General features: G+C 31.1%; 1 protein-coding gene across 1 annotated transcript; it reads left to right on the top strand.

Annotated features, from left to right (window-relative positions):
• The first annotated feature begins 1,147 nt into the window (after window positions 1–1,147).
• Window positions 1,148–4,774, top strand: LOC103947412 (transcription factor JUNGBRUNNEN 1-like). Its single transcript, XM_048578401.1, has 3 exons — window positions 1,148–1,400; window positions 2,449–2,762; window positions 4,150–4,774. Exons 1-3 carry the CDS (start codon window positions 1,199–1,201, stop codon window positions 4,561–4,563), a joined length of 930 nt encoding a protein of 309 aa, XP_048434358.1. The 5' UTR covers window positions 1,148–1,198; the 3' UTR covers window positions 4,564–4,774.
• Window positions 4,775–9,398: the final 4,624 nt, after the last annotated feature.

The following is a 9,398-nucleotide window of genomic DNA, read 5'->3' on the forward strand; positions in this document are numbered from 1 at the left end:
GATGAAAGAAACATAATTATATCGTCCAAATGTGTCTAACTTGACAACGGCCTGATCTGTATAGAAGGGCACATAAATAAAGGTAATGCTAAGAATATCAAATTTGTAGACAAAATTTATAAAGTAAATAACGTGTCACCAATAAGAAATAAACATATTAATCAACACTTAAATAACAATTCAATCTCAACTTTTATGTTATTTAGTTTATAAATTTTGTCTATAAATTTAATCTTCCTAACATTACTTTATAAATAATTTTGTTTGATGCATTCAAATGGGTCAATATAAATTCTAGAAGAAATAGATATATATGGTAGATTTTTAAATGTCTCCTCTCATCAATAATTAGTCTTTTACCAAGCTTCTAGGTAGATCTAATTAATGGTCCCAAAGCAAGAGGAGAGGTACGTGGCGTATATTAGTCAAAGGTGTTGCCCACGCAGGTGGACTTTATACTATTGCTATATCATCCATACTACCAAATTTCAAAATATCGTACATCACATGTTTCTTTACTTATCATGATGTGTTAACCTTTTCAAGCTTACTGATGGAGGAGGATGTAGATGTAGCGTGTTCTTTGAATCGTGACGTCATTAATAATTAATATAAGATTATGAGAAGACAATGTTATACTTTAAGATACGTTAATAGTTTAAGAAATTACGATAAAGTGTAGTTCAGTGAATCGGTGAAAACAATTTTATATTTTAAAATACATTAGTAAGATGTTCCAATAGCTTGTAGTGCAGTGAATCGATTTCATGAAAGTTTTTTCTTTTATTCATGAGTTACTAGTAATGAATCCCGTCTTCACTTTGTTCAGCAAACACAATTAGTCACACATAATCAGTACGTAAGACTTGACTAAAAGGAACAAAGATAAAATTGTACTTAGGGTCAAAGGGTGGAACGGTGGAGCTCAATCGAAACCCTTCATGTATGCATGTGTGGACAGAGTTAACATACGGGCCAGCATAGCTACTTCCTTCCAAGACCTTTACGAATCAGCATATGATGACTTGACCATGGCAATGACCGCTTGAGACATTATAATTATAATATTCTTGGATTTCATTATTTAAAATTTGTGTGGGCTGAAAAAAATAAAAATTATTGTTCTATATATAACTAGCTAAGCACAGAGAACAATAAAAGAATTGAGAGAGAGAGAGAGAGAGAGAGAGAGAGAGATATGGAGGTGACAAAGGCGGTGAGATATTCATCAGAAAAGGTTCAGGATGAAGAGGAAGTGATGCTTCCAGGGTTTAGATTTTATCCAACAGATGAGGAGCTTGTTGGGTTTTATCTAAAGAGGAAGGTGGAGAAGAGAGCCATTCGTATGGAACTCATCAAACAGATTGATATCTACAAATATGATCCTTGGGATCTCCCAAGTAAGACCCCTCAAGGCTTCAGATGTTTAGTTAATTAATTTGAGTTAATTAGTTCACATGTGTACTGATGGTATATATATCTTGGCATCTTACAATACTAAAATATTTTGAAAACTAATATCTATATACAACTAGTATATATAAGCGATACAGAAATTAATATAAGAACTACGTACTGAATATTTAAAATTATAGGTCTAGGGTTCAGGTTAAATTCCGAAGTAAACTAGTGATGCGTTCTTTCAAGGTTAGTATGAGATTGAACTAGCTTAATTAGCTTATAGTAATTAGGAGACTAAGATTTTTAAAACTGGTTATCATTCTTATGCGGAGAAATATTTATGTTGTGTGAGTCGCCTATAAAGCATGACGTCAGATACTAATTAATACAAACACTTGGAGATCGCAATAAAATGCTCAAGGCTATATGAAAAATCTTGGTTATGATTAAGGAAACTTCTCAATCTAAAAAGTTTGCGCCTCTATCATGAGTAATGTTATTCATACCACCTTAAGTGACATTTGATGTGGACAGCCACATCATTTAAATTAATCATATTTTTAAATTTAGTTCATTATTTAATAAACTAATAATTAAGAAAAATTAGTTAATTAAATGATGATTGTGGTATGCGAGGAGTCTTTCTCCTTCATTTCCTTGGGTTTTGCAAATTTTTCAAATGATGTGATTGTCTACATCAGATGCCACCTAAGGTGATATAGAAATCTGATATAAAAATATGGTGAGAATAACATTACTCTTTTATCATATGCTCAAAGTTATAAAAAGTTGTGTCCCACTATTCATTAAGAAAACTTATCAATTCTAATTCTTCTTAGAATGTTAGGATTAATTAAAAGGAATAAATTTATTTCATGTTCAGTTCTCTTTTAATCATGTCAAAATGAAAAATCATTCACCTCTGCCTATATATACCAACACACACACACACACACACACACACACAACACTAGTACTCAAGCGTCAAGCGTAAACATGCATTTCGTCCATTGACTTAATGAATCTCCTTTTCCGGTAACAATGAAGAAGCTAGCAGCGTGGGGGACAATGAGTGCTACTTCTTTTGCAGAAGAGGAAGAAAATATAGGAACAGTGTAAGACCTAACAGAGTCACAGGTTCTGGATTTTGGAAAGCCACTGGGATTGACAAGCCTATAAATTCAGTTAAAGATCCCCTCGAGTGCATTGGCCTCAAGAAATCATTAGTCTACTACCGTGGGAGTGCTGGCAAAGGCACCAAAACTGATTGGATGATGAATGAGTTTCGCCTTCCTCCTAGTGGCCATGGCAAAAATGCCAAGTTCCTAAAGGCCAAAGTCGACGTTACACAAGAAGAAGCTGTAAGTTTCTTATAATTCTTATGCTTTTTATAATTATTTGAGAACCCAATCTATGTGTTAATTTTCATGCCGTGTTGACAATAGTCGAGTTGGATTAAAGAATTTGGGGAGTCTAATAACACTTTTATTTAACCATTTTTAGTATAATTACGTGAAGAGTAAATTGTAACAATGTCCCTCAACTTTAACCCAATTGGAACAATGGTTCCTCAACTAAAAATTCATTACCATTAATTGGTCCCTCAACTCATCAAAACATGCAACTATGGTCATTTTCGTCAACTCCGTTAGAACTTCCGTCAAAATGAGTCACTTTTCATGCACGTTAGGCTAAATTAAGCGGCAAATATGGAAAATTAAATAAGAAAAATTGTATCAATAGTCTCTCAATTTTAACCCAACTAGAGAAATGATCCCCCAACTTTAACACAATTGGAGCATTTGTCCCTGAACTCTAACCTAATTATAGCAATAGTCCTTCAAAAATAACTCATTTTGACGGAATTGAAGAAAATGGTCATAACTAGATGTTTTGATGAGTTGAGAAACCAATGGTAATGAATTTTTAGTTGAGGGACTATTGCTCCAATTTGATTAAAGTTGATGAATCATTTCTACAATTTACTCTTATGTGAAAGTTTAGAATTTTGTAAGCCAATCACATAGAGCCACATGTATGTAGGTTGGGGGGAGATGGCCACTTCCAGTCTGAATGTACATTCGCCACTACATGTTGATGGCTAGTGTAGTTAGAATTATTATCCTATAAATGTAGGGAAAGAATAGTATTTGCATTACCCTTGGGGGAAATCCTCTACTTGCAAATAATGCATCTTCACCGTAAAAAGTTCATAATCAGGAATCGTTCGATCTCTTAATCTTTATTTGAAGATCATCCCTGTAATAAAATCACTCTAATTGAATATTGTTCAATCTCTTAATCTTTATTTGATGAGCATCCAATCATTCGAATTTGGACATTGTTTAGTATGTCATACACCACATATATACGCGTTCATGCTATATAAATTAACTTGTCAATATATTTTCTGTATAAACACAGATTATATGTACCTTTTGTGAAGTGGAAGTCCAAATACAAACATCAATTATATATCATGACCCATGATAAGATAGTTGCTTACTGATTGTAAATATATGAAATTCCCACTTCAGCTGAGATTAAAAAAAAATTGGAATATCAGTTGCTGCGCTCCCCTAGAAGTATACTGTCCTTTGGTTTTGATGTTCTATTATGCAATTTTGCATCATACATGGAGTTGCGTATCCTTAAGTTGCCTTTTTCTTTAATTAGTACTGTCTTCTCATGCATAGAAAGTGGTCCAAAACTAATTACAACGTACAATTACGTGAATATGATTTGCAGGAGGTCTGGACACTCTGCCGAATTTTCAAACGAATCCCATCTTATAGAAAGTACACACCAGACTGCAAAGAATCCACGACCAGACAAAACCCTACTGATTCAAGTTCTAAAACATGCAGCTTCGAATCTGGGATCTACTGCAGTGAGCTACACGTCGGTCTTGAAGATTCGGTCTTTCAACGCATTGAAAGATCAAAACCAATTCATGTGGATGAACAAGTTGACGAAACAAATCACTGGCTTGGAGGGGAGTTGGACCCTATCTATGACCCAACTCCATTTGCAACAACTTATTCAAGCTTTTGGAACCCGGGCGACGGCGATTTCTTTACTAATGGAAACTGGGATGAGCTGAGACCAGTGGTTCAGCTGGCTGTTGATCCATCGTCCCAAGTTTATGACTGTAGAATGTAGATAGGCTAGGTATACTTGGAGGGCTAGTGTGCACTTGGAAGCTTCGTTAATTTCTTTCTGCTATTCCTTTCCTTTCTTTCCTGTGGGCCTTTTTTTTTCGTCTCATGGTACACAGTAGGTACATGAACTTGGTTATATACTGTAATAACATTATACCGACTGTCATATAAATAAGGGGCGCTTTGATATAAGCACCTCAAATTTGATTAAACATTTTTTTACATTTTTTCTTTTGGAAATTATTATTGGCACTTCAAAAATCTCATTCTACACTCCAAACTTTCATATTTGGAAAGAAAAAGAAAAATAAACTTATGAGGAGTGTAGAATGAGATTTTTGGAGTGCCAATAACACTTCATTTTTTTTTTTTTTTTACAATTTTATTTAGAGGTACGCTTGATTACCTATAATATAGGTACACTTGGTTTTATGGTATATTTGGATTTCTGGTACATTTTGTTTCTTAGTACATTGAGAGTCTAAACGTAGGTTTTAAATACATTTTTATGAAAGTATTAATGACTTATTAATAACCTTTTTTAATGAAGGTAGAGAATAATTAAATATAATAACAGCAATAAAAGTTACTTTTTTAGTGATAATGAAGAATTAATTAAATTAATTTAAGAAAACCACAAATTTAAAATTTCTAGATTGTAGAAAATTAGTTGTTAGCTAGCTTAAGTGGATACTAGCATATATATGGGCACAGACAAAGTGTGTGAGAAATTTTTTTATTTTTGTTTTTGAAATAGAAGGAGAGATGAAAAGAGTGATAGAGAATGTGGGAGTGGAAGGATTCTTTTTTTTTTAATTTTTTTTAATTAGAGATATGTTAGGATTACATGTAGCTAGGTGAGGCTTTGACAAAAAATAGCAAAATTTGATTGTGTGAAATTACATTTCTGCCCATATTTCTTATTTATGTTTTGTTTTAATTAAAGGGTTAAACTGGTAATTTCATAGGATTTTAGTTGACAATGAGTTTTTTATTAATTAGTAGAGATATATAAAATAAATAGAAAAATGCTGAGTTAACAATTGATCAAAGCATCTTAATCAAATTTTGTAAATGGATAGTTTGGATGCGGTCCTTAATCCCTAACATTCTTTGACTAAAACCTTAATTGTAATGAAAGTTTGATCAAAGTCCATTGACTTTGTACACCTCATTATTTTACTATTAGTATTTATATTTGAGAATTGTTACTAGCACTCCAAAAATCTCATTCTACACTCCTCACAAGTGTATTTTTCTTTCTAATTATAGAAGTTTGGAGTGCCAAATGAGATTTTTGGAGTAGCTAGTAACAATTCCCTTATATTTTTATAGTTTTGACATTAATTGTTTGATATTTTATGAGATTTATAATCCTATAAATTTAAATCCCTCATTATAATACTATTAGAAACGGCTACAAAAAAAAAAATTTCAAACCTTTTGATTGAATAAATAGATAAAACTATGTAACAATAAGAAATAATAAATGGCAAAAGAATGTTTCTATAGTGTTAAAAAAATTGATACATTTTACAAAAAAAAAAATTGGTACATTTCACATATAACAAAGGGTACATTAATAAAGAAGAATGGGTACATTATAAATAAATTAGGGTACAAATAAAAGAATAAAAAATTATGAGTACAAATGAAATTTATAAAAATATGGGCGCACAAAGAAATTAGGGGCTTTTAGATCCAGGTCCAAAAATATAGATGGTTTTTAGGAGTGAGTCCAATTACCTAATTATATGTATTTATTTTTTTAATGCTCATTTTATATCTTCTAAAAATATTAAAAATCAATTAATATCTTCTAATATTATGAATTTTCAACCCAAAAAATATAATTAATATCTTATAACAAAAAAAATAATATATTGACATAAATCTATCTGGAAATCATTCTACCCTAACTCAAGTAACAAATATATGAATGTATATCATACCTATAAGTAAGATATAAAACTTAACTAAAAGGTAGAAAAAACATAATATATCTACAAGCAAGACACATGAATCTTACTTAATTATAAAAAAGAATCTGTCATATAGGTAGATAAATATAATTAACCTGTGATATAGGTTGATTATAAAAATAAAAAAGAAAATCTATAAATGGGGTTTAAAACGGGATAAAGAACAAGAAAGAACAAAAAAAAAAAAAATCAAAGAGATAATTGGGAAGAAATTTGATTTTTATAATAAATCTTATCATTTAAGAGATAATTATTGATAATAAAATAATAAGATTTAAGGAATTGGACTATTCCTATGGCTCAAAAAATTGGACCTATATCAAGTTTCCCCAAGAAACTAAAAAGAAAATACTACAAATTAAAAAAAAAAAAAAGTCTCAAATTAAAAATGGGTACAAACGAAAAATATAAATATATGATACAAAGTTTAGCCATAAAACATAAATATACTATATGTAATTTTTCTATCATTGATTAATTATACGATGACTTTAAAAAATATGGGCACACAAAGAAATTAATATATGGGTACAAATTAAAACTGAAAGGAAAACTGGTACCAATTAAAAAAGATTTGCAAATTAAAAATGGCTACAAACTAAATATAAAAATATGTGATAAAAAATTTAGCCATAAGTATAAATATACTAATTGTAACATTTTTAACACTAAATGAATATATTTAGAAGTAAAAAATATTTTATTATTGAAATAATTAATGATGTTATTAATACCCAAGGACCTTGATCAAAAATTGAAAAAGAATAAGGTTTTAATTAATGAGTATCAAAATAAAGGATGTGAACCTAATTTCTCATTTTGTAAACCAACATATGTTTAGTCTAAACAAGTTGGAAAAAATGCAAGGGATTCCAATTAATCCTATAAATAAAGAGTAATCCTACACTTACCCTCTATTTGTACAATCTCTCTAATAAAGGGGCACACAACACATTTGGAGTTTCATCTCTATTAAAGAGATAGTACAAAGTAGATAATAAGAATAATATTTTCATAAATAAATAAGAATGTATATATACTTTTCCACCTATATAATTTGTCAAATCAAATACTTGATTGTTCAATAAAACTGAATGAAGTTTTCCATACAAGTTAGTTTAAGTTTACAAGTCAATGTTCTGATCAACAGTTACTTTCGAGATAGATTCAAACTTGAGCACAAGATCTATATTCATTAGTACTATCATAGCAATATATCCATGTTGCCACCCTCCGTTTTGGCTAATATTTAAGAGCATGATGATCCCCATTACTTGAATGGAAGGATCGAGTTGATCGAACTGGATGCCTCACGATCACCCTTTTCAGATAGGGGGCTCATGAAAGAATGAACAGCTGCAAGAAAGGATCTGTAGTTCGTACGATTCATGTGAAGTCACGTGATTATACTTCGATAAACAAGGGAGGGAATAGAAACCATGTTGAATTTCAAGTTTTCTGCAGCACCTTAGGCAGTGTACGTAGCCCCGGTTTTTCAGAGTCCCGCAGTTTTCAGGTCAAAACTAAATTACAATCCGTGAAATTTTCCAATTCGTTTACTTGGTGGAGGACTCAGGAGGACAAAGGAGCATGCATGCCGTGATTGGATTGGGCCTTTGTTTGTTAGGCCAGTGCTTTGGCTCACTCAATTTTAGCCCATATTTAAGTGACTGTGTGTGCCAATTTTGGTGTAATTTTTATGTGAGTTTGAGGATTTGAATTTAAGTGCCAAATTTTTATGTAACTTCGAATTAAATGGAATAATAAATAAGTTAAGTTCAAGTTAAAACTTGAAGTAGAAAGCAACTAGTGAAATTAAAAAGTTACATCCAAAAACCAAAATAACAAGTTACAAATTATAACCCAAATAAAATAATAAGTTACAAACAAAAAAATAACACTAATATATTATATACTCGTAATAAGAAGAAGAATGATGATGATGATGATGATGATGATGATGATGATGAAGTAGTAATAATAATAATAATAATAATAATAATTTTGGTTCTGTTTTGATAAAACCAAACCTACCAAGTTTGCTTATTAAAACTGGACCGAAAAGTTTAGTAATTTTTAGTTTATGTAAATTTTAAGTTCGGTTCAATTTTGGTATTTAGTTCAGAAAATGCATGTCCTAATTGTACCATGTAATGCGAAAAGAAAAAAAAAATCATGCAAATGGCTTCTAGCTCAACTGGTTAAAAACATTCACACTATGTCCCAAGGTCCCCAGTTTCATTTTTCTCCCTCAATATCGTATGTGTGTGTGTGTGTGTATATATATGTATATATATCATGGAACGATTCTCAGAAAAGAGAAGACAAAGAAAGGTAATAGATTAAATGAAGCTAGCAAGTTGGAACAAAATTCAGATGTCATGCATAAATTTGAGGGAGAACGGGACAAGCTCCACACATAAAATTTCCATCTCAGTATAAGATCTCTGATAAAAGGGATTGGAGTACAACATTATATGGAGAAAATCAGGAGGATTCTTTTATGTGCTCAGCCAGATCACATGGAACTCATTACACACAAAGATTCTCGACACAACGCGCCGGTTGATAAACCCTCGTATGATTGAATCTTTGCCACATTAGAAAGCTCCTTCTTCAGGCTGATTTAAGAAGGGAAATAATAATTTTATTGGAGCAGTGCTTTAAAAGAGAGTTTCTGGGTTGCACCAATCTTGCCAATGCAACCTTCGCCATGTCATTCATTTAATTACATAAAACTACCTCAACTATTGAGTCAATCACAGTTTCATACATTATCTTTAAAACATTTCAATATCATACCTTATATTCGAATTTGTTGCAATGTCATACCTTAAATATTGCTATTAAAAAG

The sequence above is a fragment of a genome, unplaced genomic scaffold, assembly GCF_019419815.1.
Source record: "Pyrus x bretschneideri cultivar Hongxiangsu unplaced genomic scaffold, Pyrus_bretschneideri_v1 Contig12, whole genome shotgun sequence".
NCBI lineage: Eukaryota > Viridiplantae > Streptophyta > Magnoliopsida > Rosales > Rosaceae > Pyrus > Pyrus x bretschneideri.

Excerpts from the sequence above, each read along its gene's own strand:
- LOC103947412 (XM_048578401.1), top strand. The coding sequence starts at position 1,199 with ATGGAGGTGACAAAGGCGGTGAGATATTCATCAGAAAAGGTTCAGGAT. Across the intron at positions 1,401-2,448 it reads TGATCCTTGGGATCTCCCAA|AAGCTAGCAGCGTGGGGGAC; the intron begins GTAAGACCCCTC and ends GTAACAATGAAG. Across the intron at positions 2,763-4,149 it reads ACGTTACACAAGAAGAAGCT|GAGGTCTGGACACTCTGCCG; the intron begins GTAAGTTTCTTA and ends TATGATTTGCAG.